The 26,971-nt window shown below is 45.9% G+C and overlaps 1 protein-coding gene across 4 annotated transcripts in view; it reads left to right on the forward strand.

Annotated features, from left to right (window-relative positions):
- Window positions 1-26,971, forward strand: part of NBEAL2 (neurobeachin like 2) — a 528,491-nt gene that overhangs the window by 253,327 nt on the left and 248,193 nt on the right. For all 4 annotated transcript variants that reach the window (XM_029588231.1, XM_029588232.1, XM_029588229.1 and 1 more), the window contains exons 6-7: window positions 832-914; window positions 22,523-22,608. In XM_029588231.1, coding sequence (XP_029444091.1) covers window positions 832-914; window positions 22,523-22,608 — 169 coding nt within the window. The remainder of the gene's footprint in view (window positions 1-831; window positions 915-22,522; window positions 22,609-26,971) is intronic.

Genomic DNA, 26,971 nt, shown 5'->3' on the forward strand with positions numbered 1-26,971 from the left:
GAGTTGGCCTGGTGGTTCAGCCTCCTCGCTGGGAGCTGTGCAGGGTGTGCTTGCTCTGCTTTGGGGTTTGCTAACTTTCAAATATTAAAGAACCAGCCAGCCCTGCTCCTCCCCTCCCCACCATGGAAGGGCCCCTGCTCAGTACGAAAAGGTCCGTGGGGTAGGGTAGAGGAGAGGCTGGGAGGGATGACCTTTGGAGAAGGAGGGGGAAAGAGGCTTTGCTAGTGCGGAGGCCGCGCCAGTTACTTGCTTGGTTTAAAGGTCCTGCCAGTCTCTTTAGGTTGATTCGATTTAATAAGGAAAGCGGCCAGTTGCAACTCCCACTCCCTGCAGGTCACCCGGCTGTAACTGCTGCACTGTGCAGGTTGCCCCCGTGCAGAAGCGTCACACTTAAGGTTTCCGCGGGTTACCCAGTTTCTTCATTTCCATCCTGTAGCCTCTAGGGATCCTCTGTTCTTGTAACCACATCCTTTTGGAGTTCCCGTTCTTATCTCTTCCAGAAGGGCTTACCACGCATCCACCACCCTTTCCATGAAGACAATAGTTCCCGAGGCTTGTTAATGAGTCTTACCCCCATTGAGTTTCCTATCATGACTCCTACTTCTGCACCAGCCAGCGACAGCAGCAGGTTGCCACGCTCCTGGGGGTGGCATGGGGGGGGGGGTTGACCTGCATGGAGTAGGAGTTACGGCCACACTGAGCACAGTGGATGGACCATTTGGGTCTTTATCTGCAGTCATTTACTACTTTATTATATTACCCCCTCCCCCTCCCCCCCTCCCCCCCTCACTTCTCTGCCTCGAAATTCACCACTGCTCTTTCTGCTTTCAGGGAAGTTGTCAGCTGGAAGGAGAGAAATAAATACAAGTTTGTGCCGGCCACTTTGCCTCCAGAATTCTGCACTTTTTTCCAAGGTGAGTTCAAGGCACAGATAGTCGACGTTATATTTTATTTCTAACCACGCACGTCTGCAGATGTAGCATTTATTTGGATTAAGGCCATCTTCAGGATAGAAATAAAGTCTGATATACACTAGAAACATGCAGTTGGTGTATATGATGTATATTCGGGAGTAGATATCCATCGCGCTCTGTATATTAATATCTGAAAAGGGGACCTGTCCTACCATACATGACATCAGAACATACATATACTTCAAATTTTAAAAAAAACAACAAACCATAGAAAAATGTGTGTCTACATTTAGTCTATATGGAAGCGGAAGACCCAACTCAGGGATCGAACCGGAAGATCTTCTGCACTTACCTCTGAGCCCCGTGCCTTCATTCCACTAAAAAAAACCTAACAGAAAACAGCATTTCTGTGCACGTGGAAATGTTTGCCTAGACAGGGACCCCAGATAGATAAGGAAACTGCAAATTGCAGTTACTAAAACGGTTCAAAATGTACTTTTTTTTTTCTGGTATCTAAGAAAATACATTAGGATGACTTTTAAGGAAAAGCTTCCCCCACTGCTCCCTAAAAGTGTTTTCCCACAATGAAGGCTGCGGCTTTGGCCCCTCCTGGGTGCTCCCTGCTATTTTGACGTTTGCACTGATGAAGAATCCACAAGGTCACTGGCCAGTATGTTCTGTGGAAACGCCTCAGCACAGGGACGTGTGTACCACGGGACAGAACTGATCATCGGTGATCGTTTTATGTCACTCTTTAGAGACTGGAGAGCTCTAAGCGTCTTGCAGTAGATTACAGTGATTAAAGCTGTGGTGTGCAAGCGGAGCAGTTGGTGCAGTACGGTGCATTGCATACATTGCTCAATCACAGAAACATGACATACGGCCCATCTAGTTTGCCCATCCGCCCATTGATTTCGCTTTATAATGCCCATCACTCCCTTAGAGATCCCCCCTGTATTTTATCCCATGCTTTCTTGAATTCAGATACCACTTTTGTCTCCACCACCTCCACTGGGAGGCCCGTTCCATGCATCCACAACCCTCTCTGTAAAGAAATATTTCCTAAGATAACTCTTGAGCCTACTCTCTTTCATCCTCCTCCCATGATCTTTTGTTCCAGGGCCTCCTTTCCGTTGCACAGAAACCTTTGAGATATTTGAATATCTCTGTCATATCTCCCCTATCTCGCCTTTCCTCTACAGTATACATGTTTAGATCTTTAAGTCCATCCCCATATGATTTAGAACAAGGTTCACTGACCGTTTTAGTAGCCACCCTCTTGACCGGCTCCATCTTGCTAGTATCTGTTTGAAGGTGCAGGCTCCAGAATTGTGTACACAGTATTCAAAGTGAGATCTTACCAAGGACCTCTACAGAGGAAATATCACCTTCTTTTTTTTTTCTGCTGACCATTCCTGTCCCTATGCAGCCAAGCATCTTTTTGGCTTTTGCCGTCACTTTATCCACCTGTTTGGCCACCTTAAGATCATTGACCCTGCCCTTCTTTCGTGCTTAGAAGAATTTAACCTCCACTACTGTACCTCTCCCTTGGGTTTTTGCACCCTAAATGCATTACTCTGCATTTTTTAGCATTAAATCTTAGCTGCCAGACCCTAGACCAGAGCTTCCCAACCTTTTTATATCAGGGCACCCTTTCGAGTTTGCTTGATCCTCGTGGCGCACCAAAACAAAGTTTACAGTGTCACGTATATTCATATGACCATACATTCAGGAAGCAGCTGAAAGCTCACTACTTCCAGCTGCCTTTAACATTAACTTTTGCCTACTTCCTGTGTATACGTCTTACTGCTGGTTTTGTATGCTTTGCTTTGCCTAATCCTCCTTTTGTTGCTCACTGCATGTTGTCTGTTGCTATATTTTATTGCCTTGTCTTGTGTCGCTAAACTGTTGCCTTTTTTGTCTATTGCTTGCTTTTATTTTGATACTGTGACGCTCAGCACTAAACCCTGATATGGGCGATATTAAAGAGCCTGTAAAATAAAATAAATAAAATGCCAGGAAATGTTCTTCTAACTAAGTTGCACAGCACTACCTTCTCTCCTCAAGGGCCAACCCCCAACAATAATCTTTTCTGTCTAAACCCAACCCCCCCCTTCAAGAAGCCAATGCCAATTTCCTTCTCCTCAACACCCAGTGTTTCCTTTTAAGGATTGGTTTGGATGTGAACACAAATTTTTGGTTACATTACCCTGTAAGCACTGCTTTCTTTGATGCAAAAAGCCCATTATTTTTATGCTCACATCAATCCAATCCTTAAAGGGAACATTGCCTAAGTCCATCCTTTGCTTCAAATAATTGCCTAATATCTACTAACTGCAGTGAAAAGGAATTGAAATAAATATTTTCAGCAATAAGATTCAAAACTGTTTTCTGCTTGCAGGGGAAATTAATAAAGAGCAAACTTTTGTTAAAATAGAAATGAAGGGATGACCATAAGGCAGTAAAAGCCCGTGATGAGAAGTACTGTCATTTTCACAGAAAGAATTAACATTACACAAGACAGACCCTCGCCAAAACAAAATAGAAAGGCCATAAAATATGGGGTACATTTTAAAAAACTGCGCCCCGCGCGTACTTTTGTTCGCGTGACCGGCGCAAACAAAAGTACGCCAGATTTTAATAGATACGAACGTAGCTTTTAAAATTCGGGGTCGGCACGTGCAAGGCTGCGCAAAATCGGCAGCCTGCGTGCGCCGAGCCGCACAGCCTGCCTCCGTTTCCTCCGAGGCCGCTCCAAAATCGGAGCGGCCTCAGAGGGAACTTTCCTTCCACCCCCCCACACCTTCCCCTCCCTTCCCCTCCCTAACCCACCCCCCACCTTTGTTTGAGAAGTTACGCCTGCCCTGGACCGGCTGCCGGCATGTGATTCCCCGGCCCGGGAGCAGTTTCGGAGGCCTCAGCCATGCCCCCGAAACGACCCCAGACTGGAACCACGCCCGTGGCCCCGCCCCTAGATGACACGCCGCCGTGGCACGCCCCCAACACGCCCCCCAGGAATCCCCCGGGACTTACGCACATCCTGAGGCTTGAACGTGCCGCTGAGCCTATTCAACATAGGCTCGGCGCGCGCAGGGGGAGGTTGGGGCAGTTTTTCGGGGGGTACACGCATTTCTTACGCACGTACCCCTTTGAAAATCTGCCCCTATAAATACATAAAAATGTGCCAACAAAAAATGAACTGGAAACCACAAGCTCAACTGTATTATGCAGTGCAGCAATGGAAAAACAGAAACATCATTCCTCACAAAACATCAAGCGATAAAATCAAGACATAAAACATTCATAATATTGAAATCTTACTAATTAAAAGAATAAATGGAGCCCCATCACACATCTTATGTCAAAGTTTCTAGAACTTTGACTTGGCACACTAAGCATGCCCAGCATGGCCTTAACCATGCGTCCACTTGGGGTACCTTTCCAGTTCTCTTTTTCTGTGGAGCTGTAAGCATCATGGTGTGAGAGAGCTCACTTGGTTGTTTTTTTTGGCTTTTTGGAAAATTCTTGTTTCTTGAGTTTTTTTAATTTCTTTCCTCACGGTTTGCGATACCAGGTCCCTCTCAGTGCTTCCCTGTAGTGCTCCTATTCAGGATGTTCAATGTTTCTAGTATGTTTCCTTTTGCAGTCGATTCCCCCATGGCGACGGTGCTTCAGTGCCTGATGGCCATTGATGCTTGCCGCCATCAATTCTGATTTTGTGGCCCTTTTGTTTCATCCCATCATGGCCACATCTGGTTTTTGGCAATGCTCCCAGTGCCTGAGGGCATGTCCATTACAGACCCTCACAAGATATGGGTCCTCTACCTGGGGGCATCACATGATGTCCAGGGTTGCCACTTATGCGCATAGATGACATCGAAAAGACGTTGACTTCAGCATAACAAGATGGAACAGCTCTTTGGTCTGAAGAAGACCGAGTCATCGGCAATGGCGGTATCAGCCTTGATGGACCTTGAAGACACACTGATGGACACCATGCCATTGACATCAGCGAGACTGTCTTGCGACCAGTGGATAGAGGCGCTGGAGACTGACCACCATTGATCTCCAGGCCGAGGATGTTGGGTTCCTCATCATCTGCCTTGGCACCAGGGAAGAACTGGTCCAAGCATTGGTGCCGGGCCCTGTTGATGCATGGTTCCGGGCATGGGGACACATCGACTCAAGCTGCGATACCCCTGAAGCGACCCCACGGCGAGGAGTGCCAGTCCTCCATTGGTGCTGGGGTCCACGACAGTCTCCACGGACCTGAGGCAAATCACTGATCCACTTTGCGGGTTTGAAAAAGATCTGGCCACCCCTCCTTCCTCCCAGTCTGTGTTGGTCGAATCCGCTCTCAAGAAAGCCAACGGGTCTCTGACCCATTTCTCGGTGCCCCGAGTAAAGGACCACAGAGTAATGGACGCTCTTGGGAGAAAAGTCTTTCAAAAGGCCATGCTTATTGCCCGTATTGCTTCCTACCAGTTCTACATGAGCCAGAATTCACGGGACATCTGGAATCAAGTGCAGGAGGTGGCTGAGCATCTGGCTCAACAGCAGAGTACACCCTCATGTCACGTATGCATAAGGGCCTGGAATGCAGAAAACATGAGGTCCAAGCGACCTATGATTTTTTCGAGATGGCATTGATGATCTCTGCGGCCTTGGATCTCCAACCAGAGGTACAGGAATGACTCACTGATGTGCGTGTACTGGGGAGAATCTTTTCAGAGATAAGGTGAGGAACATGGTGGACCATCATGAAACCCTTCAACATCTCTCCGCTAGCACTAGGGACCTGTCCTCTTCTTCTAGGAGGCCAGTGAGAACGAGCCAGAGAAAGTACTATCTTCCACCTTCTCACTCCCGTCAATTTCATCAGAGCTCCCACAGCTATTGTAGGCAGCAGAAAGCTCCCAAGTCCCTACGGCGCCTCAGTCAACTCCAGGGATGAGGTTTTGATTGGTTCGTTTGGAGTGTATGGCAGTCGCCCATACCTGGGATGTTGAACTGTACATCAGGGGCAGGCTGCAGTTCTTCGTGAACCAGTAGCTCAGTATAACCTTGGACCAGTGGTTCTGTCCATCATCCGTCAAGGGTACCAATTGAATCTATTGGGTGTCTTGCCAAATTGCCCTCCGAGCCTGTTTTGGGGGTTGGTAGCACATCAGGAGGTACTGTTAGCAGAGCTCTCCTCTCTCTTAACAGCCAAAGCAGTTGAACCTGTCCCACCAGGGCAAAGAGGGCTAGATTCTACTCCAGGTACTTCCTGTTTTCAAAGAGAACAGGACTCCATCCCATACTAGACCTAAGGACCTTGAACAAATTTCTAAATAAATAAAAAAAATGAAAAGTTCAAGATAATTTTCCTGGGCACCTTGACACCCCCCCCCCCCCCCTTTGCAAAAAGGGAACTGGCTATGCTCCTTCAATCTAAAGGGATCTTCCCCAGTCACAGGAAGTATCTCCGATTTGTGGTGGGAAAACGGCACTTCCAGTACTGGGAGTTGCCGTTCAGGCTAGTATCAGCCTCATGAGTCTTCACAAAATGCCTGGCACACCTCTGTAGGCTGGGGGAGGATGTTTTCCCCTATCTGGACAATTGGCTGGTCAAGAGCACATCTCAGGCAGGGGCCATCAGGACCACATACTTGATCATCTGGGTGTTGGAGTTGCTAGGGTTTGTCATCAACTACCCGAAGTCCCATCTCAGCCTGCCACCTCAATTGAACTTCATAGGAGCCCTGCTAGACACGGCTCAGGCCAAGGCCTTCCTGCCTCGTCAAAGGGCTGTCAATTTGGCGGCCATCATGGCAGAGATTAAGCAGAGCCAGCAGGTGTCAGCCTGGTACATGTTATGACTGTTGGGCCACATGGCTGCAACTGTCCATGTCACTCCCATAGCATGATTATACATGCGCAGAGTCCAATGGATCCTGAGGTTGCAGTGGTGCCAGGCTACTCAGATGGCATCCAAATCGACAACCAGGTAGCTATGTGGTATGTCGTCAAGCAGTGAGGCATGGGATTGTACCTCTTGTATCAGGAAGTGGTCCATATCTGTCCATAGGTCCTGTCCATGATGCTCAGGGCCAGTTACCCTGAGATTGTTGTGACCTGAAGTACCTGACCTGGAAGATCATATTTTTGATGGTGGTCACCTCAGCACGTAGGGTCGGCGAGTTCCAGGCCTTAGTTTTATTATGACAGGGTGGTCATGCGTACACACCCTAAGGTGGTGACGGACTTCCATCTTAACCAAACACATTTTTTCCCAGGCCCCATTCGCACCAAGGCAAATGAGTACTGCACAATTTGGACTGCAAGCGAGCCTTAACCTTCTACCTGGAGCAGACTGAAACCCATAGACAATCCACCCAACTTTTTATTTCTTTTGATAGGAATAGCTTGGGCGTTGCCATTGAGAAACAGACACTATCCAATTGGTTAGCAGATTGCATCTCCTTCTGTTATGCTGAGGTGGGACTGAATCCTGGGGGTCATGTCAAGGCTTATTCTGTCAGAGCCATGTCCGCGTCGGTGGCTCACTTGCAAACAGTTCCCATGGAGGAGATCTGCAAGGCTGTGGCAAGGAGTTCTCTCCACACATTTACATTGCACTATTGTCTGGATAGGGATAGCTGACACTACAGTAGGTTTGGCCAGTTTGTCCTGCGGAACCTGTTTGAGGTGTAGAACCAACTCTCCCCGCCTAGGGCCCATTGTTTGGGTTCAGGCTGTCTCCCCCTCTGTTATCAACAGCTCTGTTGTTGTTGGGCCTGTTAGCACCTGGGTGGATGTCTCTTGGTCCACTTCTGTTTTGGGGAGCACCCTTTAGCTAGGGATTCACCCATGTGTGAGGTCTACGATCCAGCTTGTCCTCAGAGAAAGAGTTGCTTACCTGTAACAGGATGTCAGCCCTCTCAAAACCCGCCATGGAGTTGGGTTTCTCTTAATTTTCAGTTATATACATAATTCTATGTTATAAGACTGGCGAGGGACCCCAGGTGGACGCGTGATTTAGGGCATGTTGGGCATGCTCAGTGTACAAAGTCAAAATTCTAGAAACTTTGACATAAGTTTTCCATGTCGAGCTCCTTCTGATGATGTATGAGGACTAACATCCTGCTGTCCTTGGAGAACATCTGTTATAGGTAAGGAACTGTAACAGCCAACAAACATCCAATAATTTAAAAAAACTTGTTATAAATTTCCCAAAATGATGACAAAATATTTCAAAACAGCAGAAATATCAAACATCACCCAATAATTAAAATAAGCATTAAAAAAATTCCTGCTCGCCATACTCGAGATCTTTTGAATTCCAGTTACCCTGAGATTGTCATGAATTGGGGAGGGAGTGTTGAACAAACTTTATCTTGTCTCTCTCACATACACTCAATAACACATTCATTCTCTCACACACTTCCTCTCTCATATACACGCCTATACTCTCACACACAATCTCACTCTCTCACATACACAGGCTCTCTCTCCCTCATAGACACATTATTTGTGTGTTTTTGTGCCTGTGAGAGCCTGTATGTGACACTTAGGCTCACAGAGGCACACATAAAAGCAGTCTCCCAAACTCACTCTCTCTCACAGGCACACACACAAGCAGGCTCCCAATCTCTCTCACAGGCACAGACACACAAGTAAGCACCCGGTCCTTCTCTCTCTGACAGGCACACACACAAGCAGCCTTCTAATCCCTCTGTCTCTCTCTGGCACACACACATGCTCCCAGTCTCTCTCTCTCAGGCACCCATTCAAGCAGACACCTAATCCCTCTATCACAGGCACACACCCAGGCAGGCTCTCAGTTTCTCTCTCACACACACAGACAGACACACAAGAGGGCTCCTAATCTCTCTCTCTCTCTCTTTCTCTCATGGGCACACCTGCAAGGAGGCTCCCAATCTCTCTGTCACTCACACTCAGGCATACAAACAAGCAGGCTCCTAATCTCTCTCTCTCACACACACAGATATGCTCATATACAAGCTCTCTCTCTCTGTCGCACACACATACAGACATGCTCACACACAAGCTGTTTCATGTTCTCTCCCCACTATATGCTCTTGTTTTCTCTCTTTTTCTCCCTGGGGTGTACAGGCAGCAGCAGCTACCTCCTTGGACCCATGCAGCATCACTCACAAGCTCACACATGCTATTGCTCACACACACCCAAAGTTTCACATATGTTATTGCTCACACATACACACACACCCCTCATGCACACGCTATTTCACTCACACAACCTCTTGCAAAGGCTATTGCTCAAACTCACTCACACAAGCTCTCACTCTCTCTCTCTCTCTCTCTCTCTTTCTGTCTTACTCCATTGAATGTGCATTTTGCCAGCGGCAGCAGTCTCTTCTCTTTGGCCCTGCTGCCAATGCTCTTCCACTGCGTGGAATGACTTCGCCGCCTTCTCTCTTTGGCCATGTGGCCCAAGCCCGATGCGGCAACATTCTCACTAAGGTTGTGCGGCCCAGGTCCAACGCAGCAACATTTTGTTTATAGCTGCGTGGCCTGGACTCCTCTGTGAACATTCTTCAGCCGTGTAGCCCAGGCCCAATCAGTAGCCTTCTCTCTTCAGCCCTATGGCTCGGGCCTTGTGCAGCAGCTTTCTCTTGGGCCACACAGCTAGGCTCGACACAGCAATTTTCTGTCTTCAGCCACGGGGCCCAGGCTCACTCAGCAGCCTTCTTTCTTCACCCCAGGCCCAGCTGGGCTTGAAAACATTAGAGCTACTGAGACTCTGGGCACTGAGCTTCAGACTCTGGGCATGGGGCCTGTTTTCTCTGTGCTACCGATGCCCCTTCTGCAGTGCAGCACTACCGTAGGAGAAAGAAGGGGGGAAGGGAGACCACTGCATCACAGTAGGGATCTTACTGCGGAACCCCTGGGGGCCATAGCACAGTGGCTGCCCTAGACCATTCCCTCAAGCTTTGCTAGTTCCGTCGTCATGTTTTTCATTGCTTCCTGGCTGTCCACCTTGTAGCAGATTTTGGTATCATTGGCAAAAAGAAAAACCTTTCTCGACAATCCTTCTGCTATGCTGCTTAAGAAAATGTTGAAATCAGGACAGGTAGTAACGGTGGGTATAAACAGTGCAAGGCAGTCTAGCAGGGCCGATGCAAGGGTATTGGCTGCCTTAGGCGACCCTTGCGCTGCCCCCCCTCCACCTGGTCGCGCTCCCTCCCCCGATCGCGCCCCCCCCTACCTGTTTCGGCGCCGACTGTATGCTTCTCATGGCCACGAGCAGCCCTGAGAAGCACACAGTCTCTATTTCTCTTTGCCACGAGCGGGATAGGCCCCGCTTGCGGCACCACGTGGCTGCTCTTCAGCGCCCCCCTACGGCTCGGCGCCCTAGGCGACCGCCGAAGTTCACCTAATGGACGCGCCGGCCCTGCAGTCTAGGGAACTAGAGTATATTCAGAGCTTTAACAGGGATCATGTTACTGGTTAGACCTGAATGCTGCCTCCAAGAGCCAGGTTTTCACCATTTCCCTGAAGGATAGTAGATCTGAAGTGAGTCTGATGGTGATAGAAAGTCCCACAGGGTTGGGAGAGATCCTGCAAAGGTTGTCTTCCTGCTGGCCCACGTGGTGAAGGAACTCACTCATATAGTAGGACATACATTGCACCTTGTCTTTCTTTCTCAGTTTATTGAGGCTGATAGGTTGTTGGAAGAGCTGTCACTGTTGTAGCTGCCCTGAACAGATAGTTTTCTTATAAGACTGACTCTCTGTTACCAATCCCTTGCTCTTTTAGATTATTCAGGCTTGACAAATTCTGATTCTAGGGCTAAGATTGATGAAGAGCAATTTTAGCTCTAGTTGGGAAGCTAGCTGTTTCTCTCACAGGGGACATGACTAATTACTTAGTAAGTCCTTGGAATAAAAGCATTACTGAGATACTTGATTGAAATGCACCCATGAGAACTTTATGTATTTGCCTTACTAAAACTGCTTTGTGGTTCTCAGGGGGGCCTTTGCTCTGAGAAAAGAGTAGGCTGGTGTCTTGAGGGCCATTGGAGAAAACCTTTAGCAAATACAGACAAAAAGGTCTGGCAATAACATGTTAAGAAGTGCTCTAATTTTATTTTAAAGGCAAAGGGTTTTTTGGGTTGGTTTTTTTTTTACTGCTTCAATAGCCTCCTCTAAGAATAGCACTAGAGAGTTGTTTACCATGATTAAGGGGCTGCTACACCAAGCTTCTTTCCCTGTAAATACCTCAAGAGTTTATTCCAGGTTGTGAGAAATATGTCTTTTATTGTAATCTCAGGTGGCCAGGTTCTATGCTGAGACGGAGAATAGACACAGAATTCTGATCTCCCAGATGATGGTGAATAGTTTGAAGCTCTTGTCCTTACATGAAGCTTCTGTGATTGATAAGTCTCAGTCTATGACAAACTTTCAGACTGTTAATGTAGAGGAAATCAAGCACTATTTGGGAGAAATACCGGGGGCCACCTACCTACCTTCTTAAAACGACATGGACTGGCTGCAGGGCTCATGAGCTTTTCAATCACCAGGGTCTCTCTCACGCCCCATATTAAATTGACCTCCTCCCCCCAATAAAAAGAAAAAAACAGCAATGCATGAGATGTCAACAACTAGTCAGTCAAGCCAGCCAGCCACTCGTTCCCCCCACCCCGGTGAAACATTCATCTCCCCTCTTCCCTCCTGCCAGCCCCCGTCTCCCATGGTCTTTCTTATCCTTCTCCTTGCTGTCCTCTTGTCTTGGCCTGCGTGAGCTCCTGCTCTTGGGTGCTCTGCCATTCTGGTGCTCAGGTAACGCAAGGTGGAAGGGGATGGAGAGGTGACGTGAAGAGATGGGAGGAGGGTTTTAGAAGAGTGATGCGCAAATGACAGCCACTTCGTGACCCAGCATGTTGCCATGTACTGGTAGTTGAGAAACAGTGTACTAGATCCTTGTCCATCTCAACTGTTTAAGACTCCAGAGGAGGGATTATCTGAATGGTTACGTTTAAAATGGCCTTATGTCCTACCCTGCGTTAAAAGTTCTATTTTTTGCTCAGTGCTTAAGAAGTCTTCTTTGGACCCTGAGGTTTGTGATAATTATCGGCCAGTATCCATCCTTCAATTTCCATGAAAACTAATTGAAAGATTAGTAGCATCTCATCTTCCAGCTTTCCTTGAGAAAGCGAGAGGGTTGAATTCATATCGGATGGGGGTTAAGGGCTGGTTTCAGCACGGAGACAGGACTCTTGTTTTTATCTGAGAACATAAGGTGCCATGTTGATCGAGGCGGCTTTTCATTGTTAATCTTATTGGATCTGTCTAATGCCTTTGATACTGTAGATTACCCTATTTAACTTAAGAGACTTGCTGATTGAACTTTGGAGGTACTGTTCTCCATTGATGAAGTTTTTTTTTTTTATCTGGTAGAACACAGGCAGTAAGCCTTTTAGCTTGTGGAATCCCTCAGGGATCTTCTATCTTCTGTTCTATTTTACATATACGGTGTATATATATATTTTTTTTCAGCCTTTTTCCCAAGATTATTGGGATGAGCAATTTGGGATAAAGTGTTACCTATATGCAGATGGCATTCAGATATTTCTCCTCCTTTACTCAGATGATGTTGGCATTCTTAATATGTGATTGGATGGTAGAGAATAAGCTAAAGTTAAACAGAAAAAAATCCAGAAGATCAACGGGATAGCACAGAAGAGTGTTGCAGAGTTGGAAGTGTGTAAATTTTTGTTTTCTATGCACCACCACCTAAAACTGGTGCTCAGGGTGGTGCACAGCAAAGGTTAGTATATTTACAGTACGGATCAATATAATGGTGGTAACAATACAAAAGTAGTACCACAAATAGAAGCATTGATCAGTACAATAATGGTAAGTTACATAAGAACATAATGAGATAGAGGGATTGTACTGAGCAGTTGAGAGTGAGAAAGGCATCCTAGGTAGTTTCACTGTTCAAAGCGATTGGCGTGGAGTTGGGATTGATTCAGCGCAGTTCTAGGTAGAGATCTTTGAGCCAGACCACGTGAGGGTGAGTTGTCAGCATATTCTAGGAAGTTGGACCTAAATGGCCAAGCCTTGAAGTCTTTCCTGAAACCTAGGTAATCACTGATGGCTTTTGCTTCCAGAATTTGGGTCCCAGACATGAGAAGGTTTTATTTTTGTTTGTTTCGGACAGTTTGCCCAGGACCGTGGATGGGAATGCATTGGTGGATCTCTTGGGAGGGGCAGAGTGTTATAACTTGAGTATATAGGTTCAGACATTCTCTGAGGTATATTAGGCCCTTATTTAATGTGTTGAAGACTGTTGAGAGATTTTGAACTTGATCCTGCCGGTAATGCGTGAACAGTCTAAACTGAGGGTGATGTGATCTGATAGTTTTAAACCCAGCAGCAGGCTCACTGCTGTGTTTTGGAGAAGTTGAAGGCGGACTTGTGTGTGTTGTAGCCCTGCGTATAGAGAGTTGCAGTAGCCTGTCTTGTGGTGACCTGAGCCTGAGCCTGTAGGAAAGATAGGAGGCATTTTAGCATTGTTCCCTCGATGCTAAGGATCTCTGGCCGTGAGATTAGGAAGTTGTGGTCTTTGGTGTCCAGGAAGATTATGAAGGAATCAATGCCTGTGACTAGGATCCTTCTTAGGTCTTCTTTCAAAGCTCTCAGTGTTGTTTCCTTGCTATAGCCCGCATGGAACCTTGATTGATGAGGGTTGAGGAATTGCCCACTTTTCACCAAGTCAGTTAATTGAAACACAGTCGTTCTTTCAATTAGTTTCCCTAGGTAGGGTAGGTTGAAGATAGGTCTGTAATTATTGATTACGATTCTGTCAAGATTTGTTGTTTTTAGCCTGGATCTTATTATGGTCTTTCATCTTCTGTAGTAGAGGGGGTCCAGAATGTGGTAGAATCATTCTTTTGTCAGCCAAATGGGACTTGGGTCAAGGTTGCAGTAGATGGGTTTAACTGTGGTAACTAGATCTTTTATTGCCATTTTAGTCAGCATGTCAAAAGTAGAGGTCTGTGGCTTGAGGGGTCTGGGGGTGGGTGTTGTATGTGTTTCCTTGGGTATAATTTTTGGTTCCTGGTGATCCAGGTAGGCCTCATCAATTTTGTCCTGATCTTGTCAACTTCTTCCCTGAAGAAGTCAGAGTTGGAAGCTAAGTTTTCTGGGATTTCAATGGCTGAGAGGGTTCTTTTTGGGCGAGGGTGGAGACGGGGTGGGGGGGGGGAGCACTTTGCTTAGTTTGTTCACTATTTTGAAGAGGGCCTTACGTCTGTTTTTCGCTTTGGCTATTTTGTATGAGAAGGTTTTATTTATTTTACTTTCAGTTTCTAATTTCATTGCTGTATGTTTTGTGGTGTCGCCTGTAGGTTAATTTGTCATCTTGATTTAGGGAGTGGCAACAATTTTTTTTTTTTAATTTAGATCATAGTTCCTTAGTAAATCAGGGAGGGTGGCTGTCAGAGCTTTTTATCTTGACTAGAACTATTTTGTCTACTCAAAGACAATGATTACATTGTGTTAGCAACAAGTAGAGTCTGCAGAATTTTCAAATATTGTGTACAAAATTCTCCCAGTAATAAAATGTCTCTCTGTATTCTTCAGAGTTCTGAGAAATGGGTCCTCAGTATCTAGAAATTGCCTGGTATTTTATACCCCTAGGAGAGCTTTGAGATCAGCTCAGGAAGCCTTTCTAAGTACGAGATTTGCGCTTTATGAAATCTAGGCCAGAGAGTTTTCCTCAGCGGTACCCCATCTTTGGAACATTTTGCCAGAGCACATTAAAAATGTTAATTAGCTGGCTTTTAGGAAAAATGTAAAAAGCTGGTGGCTCTCTCAGCTGCGAGATCTAGGTGGGTTTGGCTTCAAGCTTCCCTGTTTTTAACCCTGATAATACTGGCTTTTAAAGTGGGGTTTTAATTGGATTAAGCCATACTGGTGATTAGACCAGACTGATCATCATCTCTTTATTATTTTAACACTATTGTTTATGATTTGCAGCTTTGTGGTTTTGTTTGGTGCCTTTTCCTTTTTGAATCAGCAGGTATCCTTTTTTGCTGCTTTGGAAATTGTATTATTTAATTATCTATTGACTCTTGGGTCTGTTTTATCTATTACATCCTGTTGATTTGAATTGCTTGTCTGTAGTACTGTAGGTTGGTCTTTTTATTTTATGTATTTTGTTGATTTTATTGCTGATCTGTATTTTGCATGATGTATATTGATGATTTGATATTTTTACCTGCGTGTACGTTGCCTGGGACAGTCTTCTCTGGAAAGTCAGTTAAGAAGTCAGTAAATTTAAGCAGCCTTTTGGAGTGGTTGTGTCATGCTCCTCCTTGGCCATATCCAAATCCTGCCTAAAATCAGATCTCTTAGAGGTGGCTTTTAAAACTTAAACCCTGGTTCTTCCTGATCAAAGCCTTCTTGATTTAACCACGTCTATAGAAAACAAAACTTCTCTTATTATATCTTATCTGTGTATCTTGACTAGAAATTGTAAGCTCTGTGGAGTAGGCACTGTGTCTCGTGTATGTGTGTGCTGCATATGTTTTGTAGTGCCTTATAAATTTCCAGCAGTAGTAGTTTACCTAACTGTAAATGGGTGGGAATAATCACATTCTCTTATAAATTGCATATAAAAGTCTTTTTAAATTGCCATATGACCAATGGTAATTTTATAAACAAAACCCTGAGAGTAAGCTGTGTGTTAGGAATGTTATCCTGGGACATAAAGCGCCTGACCTGACACTGCACTTTAGCCAGGTGGCTTGGCATCAGGAGAGAGGCTGAATGTAGGTGCGCGATGCGCATCCCTAGCCTCGACTGGTCCAAGGAGAAGCCAGGCCTGGGACAGCAGAATGAGATTGGGGGGGGGGGAGGCTGATGTGCACGGACTAAGAGCGGGATCTTGGGATGATAGTTTCTGGCAATCTGAAGATGGTGATGCAATGTGACAAGGTGGTAGCTAAAGCCAGAAGACTGCTGGGCTGCATAGAGAGAGAGAGAGAGAGAGAGGACCTTGGTGAGGTCTCACCTGGAGTACTGTGTTCAGCTCTGGCGACGACCGTATGTCCAAAGGGACAGAGACAGGATGGAGACGGTCCAGACAAGGGCAACCAAAATGGTGTGGGGTCAGAATCAGAAAACCTATGAGGCGAGACTGAAGAATATGAATATGTATACCCTGGAAGAGAGGAGGCACGGGGTTGATATGATACAGACCTTCAAATACCTAAAAGGTTTTAATGATGTGCAAACGTCAAAACTTTTCTGTTGAAAAGAAATCGGTAGAACTAGGGGTCACGAAATGAAACTCCAAGGAGGACGCCTCAGAACCAACATCAGAAAATATTTCTTCACGGAGATGGTGGTGGATGCCTGGAATGCCCTTCCGGAGGAGGCGGTGAAGACAAAAACAGTGAAAGAATTCAAAAGGGCATGGGATAAGCACTCTGGATCCTTAAAGGCTAAAGGATGGAAATGAAGAAAAGAGTGCATAGAGTAATTTGATGGTGAGGCAGTTATTACCCTTAACCAATAAGCCTTCATACTGTTAATGCAGCTCCATCATTGCTCTCTGCTTCAATGGCAGGGGGAGAAGGGGAATGGATTCGTTCAGCATCCGAGGTCCCTGACTTTTACAGACTGGGGAAACAAGCATGGGGGTAACTTGCTGATGCGGCGGTTACTACCCTTAACCAATAAGACTGATAATTTGATGCAACTCTTAACATATGCAAGGCATAATGGGGAACTGGATCCAACAGCAATCCACGAAGGCTACTGTGGGGAAACTGATAAGCACGGGGGGGGGGGGTTGGTGTAACGGGGAACGGGATTCAAACAGCAACCAATGAGAGGGCCCTGACTTTTATGTTCTGGGAAACATTTAAGCAGGGGGTAACCTACATGGCACAGCACAAACTACCACAAGCTTACTGGGCAGACTGGATGGACCATTTGGTCCTTTTCTGCCGTCATTTCTGTGCTTCTCTGATCCCACTGATAACTTTGCAGGCTGTTGTAGAATTACCCCCCTCCCTGTGTGCATCATGAGATTATTGGCCTCAGGTCTGGGAATAAACTACTTTCCCTTGCTATAAGAAATCTGTACCTCTTAAACAGGAAACTTGGTTAGCAGTGAGTTTCAGTGTCTGTATAAACTCTGGGTTTGTTTGTTTTTTTAGCCACTCACAGTTCCTGCAGACAGAGTGATACAGATGTGAGTAGTGGTTTGGAGGAGGGGTGGCGATGGGTCGATACTCTCAGGTCAGCCAGCTGTGCCTCCTTAGCCCTCCCTCCCCCTTGTCGTTTGCTGTTGTGGAAAGTTGTCACCAGCACGTCTTTCAGCTCTTCACTTCCTGCCTCTCTTCCTGAAGGAAATGTTTGTCTTGGGGGCTCGTTTCCTGCCGCAGAAACGGACGCTCCCAGTACTAACCCAGCTGCAGGGCCGCTGCCTCTTCATCGGACACGAGGAGACGAGCGGCCTGCTCTGCATTATGCCGAGGTTCATTTGAACCTCGTGGGCTGATCTGTGCAGCGCTCTCGATGAGAGCCTGTTTTATCTCTGCTCACTGTGATGCGGGCTCCCTTGAGAAAAGGAGTTCATGTGCGTTCATTCGCCGGGCACCCTGACGTGCAGGAGAGATCCTGCTGTTCTCAGGCCGTGCGGCGCACATGGAGCTGGACACGCATCTCTCTCTGCATCTGACTGATGGGCTCCTGCTAAAAGCTGCGCCCTCTGCAAAAGTTGTTTGAGTTGATCATTTACCTTTAATTCAGTTTTTTTTTTTTTTTTTTTTTTTTATGGTGCTTTCCCATGAAAGAATGCAGAGTAGCTTCCGGGACAGGTAGATTAGAGGGAAACTAAGAAAATAAACAAACAGACCTCCGCGTACGTCATTCACTAGTGCTACAGGCCAATATTCCCCAGGCAACTCCCTGTGAGATCCTCTACTCCAAGATACAAAACGCCACACTCACACCCTGAGTCCTTACAACGGTTGATTCCAGAAATAGGTTTTATTATGTGCTCGGTTACGCTTCAGAAAGCAATATAACAGAAATAATACATAGATATAGTAAAAACAATGGTTATCATAATAAAAACCAGCTATACAATCATCGTATTCACTTTTATATACTATTTTTATATTTTTTTTCAAAAAAATAGTTTATAAAAGTGAATAAGGTGATTCTGTAGCTGGTATGCACTCTTGAGATGTCACCGTGAAATTCTCAAGGTCAGGTTAACTGGTTGCAAAGGTAACTGATCACAAACCCAGCCCTTCAAGTTACTGGAGATTTTGCCCTTCTCTCAGAGAACTGGTGCCAAAATCCAAACTTCTAGAAATCTTGCTAAACGTCAATCCTCTTCCATTCTCCAAATCCCCACTCTCCTTGGGTACCATCTACCAGGGAAGCAGACAGACCCAGAAGGAGAGGCAGTGACCCTGATCACATGCTCAGGGAGGGGGGGGGGGGGATTTATAACCCTGAGCCGCAGCCCACAGAAAGGTGGGAACATAGCAGGGGGAGGACCCCAAAGATGCAGAAACCCCTAGATGCTGAAAACAGGGCATAAACTAGTAGCCGACGCTACAAATGTAACCACATTTTCTATAACAAATACATCTCCTGAGATCTCATATTTATTTTGTCTATGCGTCTTGGCTAGATAGGAAGCTCTGCAGAGAAGCTTATGTCAGTTATGTGTATCCACGCAATGCTGTGTATGGCTTGTAGTGCTATGGAAATAAGGTGTGGTAGTAGAAATAGTGTTATGGAACAATAATTTGGAATGAATTCATCTTATTGAGAGACGATTCTGCACTGTATAGTAGGGATGTGAATCGTGTCCTCGATCATCTTAACGATCGATTTCGGCTGGGAGGGGGAGGGAATCGTATTGTTGCCGTTTGGGGGGGTAAAATATCGTGAAAAATCGTTAAAAATCGTTTAAAAATCGAAAATCGAAAAAACCGGCACATTAAAACCCCCTAAAACCCACCCCCGACCCTTTAAATTAAATCCCCCACCCTCCCGAACCCCATCCCTCGCCGGAACATCGTTAAAAATCGAAAAATCGAAAAATCGAAAAACCGGCACACTAAAACCCCCTAAAACCCACCCCCGACCCTTTAAATTAAATCCCCCACCCTCCCGAACCCCCCCCCCAAATAACTTAAATAACCTGCGGGTCCAGCGGCGGTCCGGAACGGGCTCCTGCTCCTCAATCTTGTCGTCTTCAGCCGGCGCCATTTTCCAAAATGGCGCCGAAAAATGGCGGCGGCCATAGACGAAAAAGATTGGACGGCAGGAGGTCCTTCCGGACCCCCGCTGGACTTTTGGCAAGTCTCGTGGGGGTCAGGAGGCCCCCCACAAGCTGGCCAAAAGTTCCTGGAGGTCCAGCGGGGGTCAGGGAGCGATTTCCCGCCGCGAATCGTTTTCGTACGGAAAATGGCGCCGGCAGGAGATCGACTGCAGGAGGTCGTTCAGCGAGGCGCCGGAACCCTCGCTGAACGACCTCCTGCAGTCGATCTCCTGCCGGCGCCATTTTCCGTACGGCCGGCGCCATTTTCCGTACGAAAACGATTCGCGGCGGGAAATCGCTCCCTGACCCCCGCTGGACCTCCAGGAACTTTTGGCCAGCTTGTGGGGGGCCTCCTGACCCCCACGAGACTTGCCAAAAGTCCAGCGGGGGTCCGGAAGGACCTCCTGCCGTCCAATCTTTTTCGTCTATGGCCGCCGCCATTTTTCGGCGCCATTTTGGAAAATGGCGCCGGCTGAAGACGACAAGATTCAGGAGCAGGAGCCCGTTCCGGACCGCTGCCGTTCCGGACCGCCGCTGGACCCGCAGGTTATTTAAGTTATTTGGGGGGGGTTCGGGAGGGTGGGGGATTTAATTTAAAGGGTCGGGGGTGGGTTTTAGGGGGTTTTAGTGTGCCGGCTCACGATTCTAACGATTTATAACGATAAATCATTAGAATCTGTATTGTATTGTGTTCCATAACGGTTTAAGACGATATTAAAATTATCGGACGATAATTTTAATCGTCCTAAAACGATTCACATCCCTACTGTATAGTTCTCTTCCCCTCCCCAATCACCCGTAGGCAGACCAACTAAAGCTGGGCACAGGCATTTCAAAATATTTCTACATATGTATATGTTTGTACTTGAAAGGGAAACTTTTCAAATCCCTTCCAGGGCCCTCTTTCCATGTTTCCTTGCAAGGAAGAGAAGATCCTTACTTTTATTGTGCGTGCAATCAGGCACCCACATCTGCACCTTTAGAAATATAAAAGCTGCCATTTAGGGGGTCATTTTGTAATACCATATGCATAAGTTAGCAGGCAAATGCAAGCATGTCTACAGCGGGCCCATGCTTATGAGACTCTCTTCCTAGTGAATTGGGACTTCAATCTAATTATCAAACTTTTAAAAAAGATCTTAAGACCTGGCTCTTTACAAAGGCTTTTGGAGAAGAGATTATATTTTGGAGAAGAGCCTTATATTTTAGACTTTTATCTAAAGCTGTGTTGTGAACATATGGAGAGACTACTACTATTTTATTTTAGTAATGTTTTATTAGTTATTTTATTTTACACTTTTTTTATTTCTGTTCTTATTGTTAATCTGTTTTCATATTTTCAGTTTAACTATTAATTTTTATGGCATGTTTTATCCTAATTTTACATTTTTTGTATATTGCTTATGAGTTTTATTATGAATTTTTGTATTGTATTTATATTTGATATTTGTGAACCGATATGATTGAGTACAGAATATAAATAAATAACTAAAATTAATGTCCGCTTATCCCACCAAATCTACCCAGGCACAGATAGCACCTGCTAAAATGGCCAATACAAATTTACTGAGAAAATGTGTGTATGCGCACACCTCAAAATGCAAAAAGTGTGCATCTAGGTGCAAACCCCTCTCCAGCTCTGCCCTAGAAACTCTTCTGCTCAGTCCGGAAACTTGTGGGCATAAGTTTACCCACATCCCGATTGGGCAGTTTTATAAAAGGCCATTTCTGCACAAAATTTAGTAGACAGTTTTAGCAATGTCCATGTCTGCCTTCTTAAGGTGTAAGTAAACTTTTCTTATCATTTCTGCAATACAAAGTCTAAATTTCATGTTGCAAATATGAAGAACCTGGGCTTTGGAACTCAGCCAATTTTAAGACCTGGAGCTGGAGTGGAACTGATTAGTTTTTTGTGGTTTTTTTAAGCTGTGCTCTGGAGCTGGAGCTAGCACAGAGCTGGAATCGGAATGGAGCAGAGCTCTGGAGCTGTTCCACTGTCTGCCATTTTAAAACCCTGAGAGAGAAGACAGCATTCTGCAAATGCTGAGAAAATCATTTTGATAAATTGTGACATATCCATGAGTATGCAGTGAAAGGGGGATATTGGAGGGGGAAAAAAAGCTGTTTTATAAGGGACAAACTGGCAACAAATTTTTGTTTTAGTGTGCAATTAATGTTGTAAAATGAAGATACTGTGACAATTGTTTAAAAGAGAAATATATCACTTTCCCAACCCTATTCATGATGCCAGAGTTACTGACCTGTTAGATATACAAATAAAACAATTCAGGTTTAATAAACAGCTGTTAAGTAGCATCTTTTTTTTTTCACTCAAATGCATAATTATCTTGGGATATTTATTATCGAATAGCATTAGTTTTCTTTACATTGCTTCCCGTCATGGTTCCGGAGCTGGAGCCTGGTAAAAGTTGCTGGAGCTGCTCCAGACCTTGCAGCTGTGAGGGTCTGTCTTGATTCTGGAGCTGGAGCTAGATTACTGGAGCCGCTCTGGATCCGGAACTGGCGACCCGGAGCATAACCAAGCCCTAGTTACAAGAACGCTGACCCCTTGCCCTTCAGTGCCCTTCAGTGCGTGAAATGGTGGATGCAGGATAGAGCTGCACAGCTAAAACCTGAGAGCACGGGGGGGGGGGGGGGGGGGAGGGGCTCTTATGTAAGATACGACACCACGTCCTACAATGAAGGGAGGAGGAGATGAAGAACAGGCAGGCGCAGAAAATCTCCATACTCTGTGCCCCCCCCCCCCACCTGCAAAGTGCAGTGGCTGATGCAGATCGGTGAGGGGGGGGGGCTGAGAACTTCTTGGGGGCTGACAGCTCGTAGGCCAGGGCTTCCCGAATCTGTCCTGGTGACCCCACAGCCACTCAGGTTTGTAGGGTAATCTGCAGTCTATTTGCATGTATTGGAGACCTAGAACATGCAAATTGATCTGATGGGTATCCGTCATGGGTGTTCTGAAAACCTGACTGACTGTGGGCGATTTATTTTGATTGTACACTTGATGTTTTTGTGGTCCGCCTCGAGCATAATGTTTTGGGGGGGGAGGAGGAATATAAAATTAAGTCAACAAATTGGTTTGAGAAGCCCTATTTTAGGATGTCCTTAGCCATCCGTTTTTCCTCGGCATCCCTGGAAACGCGGTAGGTCCTGATTTATTGTCCCCGCTCACGCACTGTTAAATCTAGGGATCTGGTGTTATTCCCCAGCTTTCTAGTTTAGTAAAAAAGTAAAAAAATTGCTTTTCCACCATCTTTCTTCTACAGAGAGTTTCCAGAATGGGGAACGCCTGTCGGGGCCTCTCAAGTTGCGACTCATCCACCTCATTGGAGCCATTATCACTGGCAGTCAGGTAACTTTTTATTGCTGTTAATATTTTTCTCTGGCAGCTTTTCTCCTTAGCATGGGACTTTCTGCCCAATCAGGACCTGCTTTACTGCTGCACGCAGGCAGGCTGACAGGAGAAGCCCAGAGCTGAGGCTCCATGGCTGTCTTATCAACGACCTTGGGTTTTTTGGGGGTTTTTTTTTAAATTTAATTTTTATTTCTTTCAACTCAAAAGCAAGGCAATAAACATCTTACATGTGTAAATAGAATGGTGTTAACAATATAGCTCATATTATGATTAATATGATATTTTTACAGGGAAACAAATCAATCGTTATAACAACTTCTTCTAACAGCAGTCTCTCATAGGAAAAAGTATTGGAGGGGCTGGCATATAAAGGGAGAACAAAGGAAAACATTATAATGGAATGAAATTGACTTAACGTGAAACTTTAGAGAATTCCTCTAGTAGATCATTTCCGGGATCTCTGTTGACCAGGAGGAGATGGCATTATAATCGCGCTCCTGGATTTTAATTGCTCAGGGAAGAAAAAGATATAGGAATCGTTCTGACCTCTTATTCCGCACTTACAGGGATATTTAAGGATAAAGGTGTAACCCAATGCAATCACTTGAGCTCTCAAAGACCCCAAAATCACGCCTCCTAAGCTGCGTCACCCTAGAGAAGTCAGGGAAAACTCGTATAGTTTGTCCGTAGAAATCTGAGGAGATATTTTTAAAGTATCTGCTCATTGTATCATTCAGCTCTTGTTCCGTTATAAGTGAAACAAGCAGAGTAGCCCTCTCAGTGGCAACATCAGACGAATCCTCAAGAAATTGTGTTGGGTTAACAATGCCTTCTGCTTGACCTCCACGAACACTTTCTTTGCTAGGGTTAGGCAAGAAGTAGGGTTTATTTATAGCAGGTGTTTTATCCAGGTCAAATCCAAGGTTTGGGTGAAAAAAAGTTTTTTTTTAAGGTGGTATAAACTGCTTCACCCAGCACTCTGGGGAAATTGATAAAACACAGATTCAAATGCTTAGAATGATTTTCTAAATATTCAAGTCTCCGTGAGCAGGACCCACAATCTTTTATAAGTTTAACATCAGTTGTTTGGGTTTCAACCAGTGACGGCTGAGTGGCTGCCATTTGATTCCTCATTTCCTGAAATTGGGTATCAAATACAACATTTTGTGCATTTACCTTTGTATTTAAGTTTTCAACTTCAACCCTGGCAAACTTTCATTGTGCTACCAAAGCTCACTATTAGGCCCCATAACGTTTCCAAAGTTGTTATTGCCAGTTTAATCGGGGGCTGAAAACACTCACTCCCCAATTCCAGCTTGTGCCTCTCTCAATGGTTCCCGCGTCGACTCTTCAGCTTTCCCTCCTCACTCCTCTGCTTCTTTACCCAGTAGCAAAAGGAGTAGGCGAAAGTAAAAGTTGAGAAAAGGTAGAACTGCCTCCGGTATTCCAGGAGAGGAGCCGGAGTCCTGGCTGGGCTCCTCCACTCTGACCCCTCGTCGCAGTCGCATCGCTGATGATCTCATCGTGGACTGCAAGCTCCAGGGGAGAGGTACGCAGGAAACCGGAGCCGGCGGGAAACGCCGGTCTGGGGGACGTAGCGTGGTTTCCCCCGGTGACTGCGGTGCTCCCTCACCGCCAGCCGCAACGGGGAGAGTTTTTCCCCTGTACAACCGTCCCGACTGCATATGAAGATATTAGTCGCTGGTCCGACGGAAGGGAAACCGTTTGGGGGGGGAACACGCGGCCCCGACCTTTCCTCTTAGAAGGGCATAATCAAGGTAACAATTTTCGGTAACTCGGGAGAAGCGTTTCACGGCAGCCACTCACGCCGCCATCTTGGCCCCTCACTGTCCTCACGACCTTGGGTTTTTTACCCCTTGGTGTCCCATCAGATCAGGCAGGGGGGGGCAGCATGATGTCATTTTGACTGGAGGTGGGGGCCTGAACAAACCAACCAAGCCCTGTCTTGCCTCCTCTTCCCTCTCCCCTCCCCCACCATACATTTCATCCCTTTTGTGGCTCCCATTGCTGTCCAGAATCCCCCCCCTAATTCCCTCGCTCCCCCCACCCCTAGCCAGCATCCCTCTGCTCCCCTCTCTCCCCCTTCACATTGCCCCCTTCCTCTGGCTTCCAACCGGCAGAAGAGTCTCGCCCCAGTCCCGGCTTTCCCTCCTCCTTATTGGCCACCGCCTTTGGGCTGGCAAAAGATGTCAGGAAACAGTGGAGGGAGGGAGTGGAGGGTTCTCCGCCTTAGACTTCTTTCCCTCCACAACCACCTCCACACCCCCTCCCCTCTCCCCCATCCCAGCACTTCCCAAATTCAAAGGACTGAGACTCAAACTCTGCTTCCTCTGCCACTTCACCTGGTGGCACAAGAGACTCCTCAGACTGATTCAGGGCTAATGTTCCTTAAACTGAGATGGAGAGAAGGAGATGGGTTGAGGGGGGGAACAGAGTGGCGAGTGCCTCCACAGCAGTGCACACGGCCGTTTCCTTGCAGGACGTTGCGCGAGTTGTGCACGTGACACGCGTGTGCCACGGGAGAGAGTGAATGCGGTACAGCTGAGGTCCGCGAGCTGCAGAAAGAGGCCTTCTCCCTTTCATTACAGTGAGCCCTGAGCTGAAAATGGTCTCTTCGTGGCCTTTTGGCTGAGAACCTGAGCAATATATCTTAGCTCCATGACGATGTAAATTTAGGAGTGAATTTTCAAAAGCGCATGCATACATAAAACACCTTTTTTAAAAAATTTTTTTACATGTATGTACAGGCCTTTTGAAAATTACCTCCAGGGCTGTGCGTGTAAAAGAACGCGCAGAAGCAGTTTTATTCTACCTAAAGAAACTTTCTTTAAATTTCTTAAGAAATTGTTGGGGTTTTTGGAAAATGATCTACCAATTATAAATATATGTTATTTCCTGCCAAAAAGAATTTCTAATTTAAATACTCCTGACCAACCATTTCAGGGAAATCTTTCAGAATTTCTAGAGAATTCTAATCAAGTGATAGACCGGGGAACTTTAATAGTTACCTTTATAAATTACCTAGACCTGAATAAGGTTATGAAGAAATATTTTTCCAAGTACCCAGTCACACTTTATGGGAAAAATGTTAAGATCTTCCCTGATTTAGCTTTAACAACTCAATTGCGGAGGAAAGAGTTTCTAGTACTCCGTCAAGAGGTTGTATCCTTAGGGTATTCATTTACACTAAGGTTTCCTTGCAAATGTTTGATAAAAAAGGATCAGGAGACATTTGTCTTCTTCATCTCTGATCATTTGAGAAGTTTCATTGAGCAAAGGAAGCTAGTCACTTCATCCCCATTATAGCTAATATTAAGAGAAAGAGCAGGAAACTCTATGTATTTGCTTTCTATTAAGAATATATTTTGTTAGATTTGACTACCAGTCTTAACTTAAATGCCTTAGCCTTTTTGATTGTGCTGTACTATATTACTTTGAATATTCAAGTGGAATATGTTTAAGTTTCTAAGGCTGACATTTATCTTATTTAATTTGAATTATGAGACATATTTGTTTATAAAATATTATGTCAGTAATAATATTTTTTAGGAATATGATTTACTTATTGTGATTCCACTTAAACATTGTGAAGTTAAGTATTGGAAATGATAAATTAAAAATTAAAAAAAAAAAAAAAAGAAGCAGTTTTATTCCTGCTTTTACAATGCTTCAACGAGGTGTTCCAAAGGGGCGGGGCTGGGGGCGGGGAACCCAACCGCGCGCGCGCGTTTTCTAAAATCAGAAGTACGCGTGAACGTTTACGGCCTGCTCCCGTTGCAGGCCGTAAAAGGGCGCCTGTCGGCCGCGCAAGGGTTGGGCGTGTGCCCGCCCATTTTCACGGCAGTCTTAAGCATGCAGGTCCGCTTTGGAAATTACGGCCGGGGGGGGCTGTGTTTAATTTGCACACGCGGACCTCAGCTCTGAGAGCTGTGTTATAAAATTGGCCTCCCTGTTCTCAGGCCCCCCCCCCCCCTCCTCTCTGGCTGAATTCAAGTTGCACCTAAAACCCCACCTTGCTGGTTTTGGCTTTCTCTCGTTAAAACATGTTTACTGTAAAAGGTAAGTGAGTCCTCTGTAAGCCCCTCTTCTAGTTGTGGCTTATACTGGGTCAGACCAAGGGTCCATCAAGCCCGGCATCCTCTTTCCAGCCGTGGCCAATCCAAGTCGCAAGTACCCAACTGTAGAAGGCATTCAGGGTCCTACTTTGGATGAAAGATACAAAAAATGGCAAGTTTTACTGGTGGTAACTTACCCATTTATACAGAGGCACCCTTCTCTAGGACCTTTACTGCCCAGGGCATCCTGGGGATAGGACTTGGTTTCTTGAAGGCCTTTGCCT

This window comes from Rhinatrema bivittatum, chromosome 2, assembly GCF_901001135.1.
Source record: "Rhinatrema bivittatum chromosome 2, aRhiBiv1.1, whole genome shotgun sequence".
NCBI classification, from domain to species: domain Eukaryota; kingdom Metazoa; phylum Chordata; class Amphibia; order Gymnophiona; family Rhinatrematidae; genus Rhinatrema; species Rhinatrema bivittatum.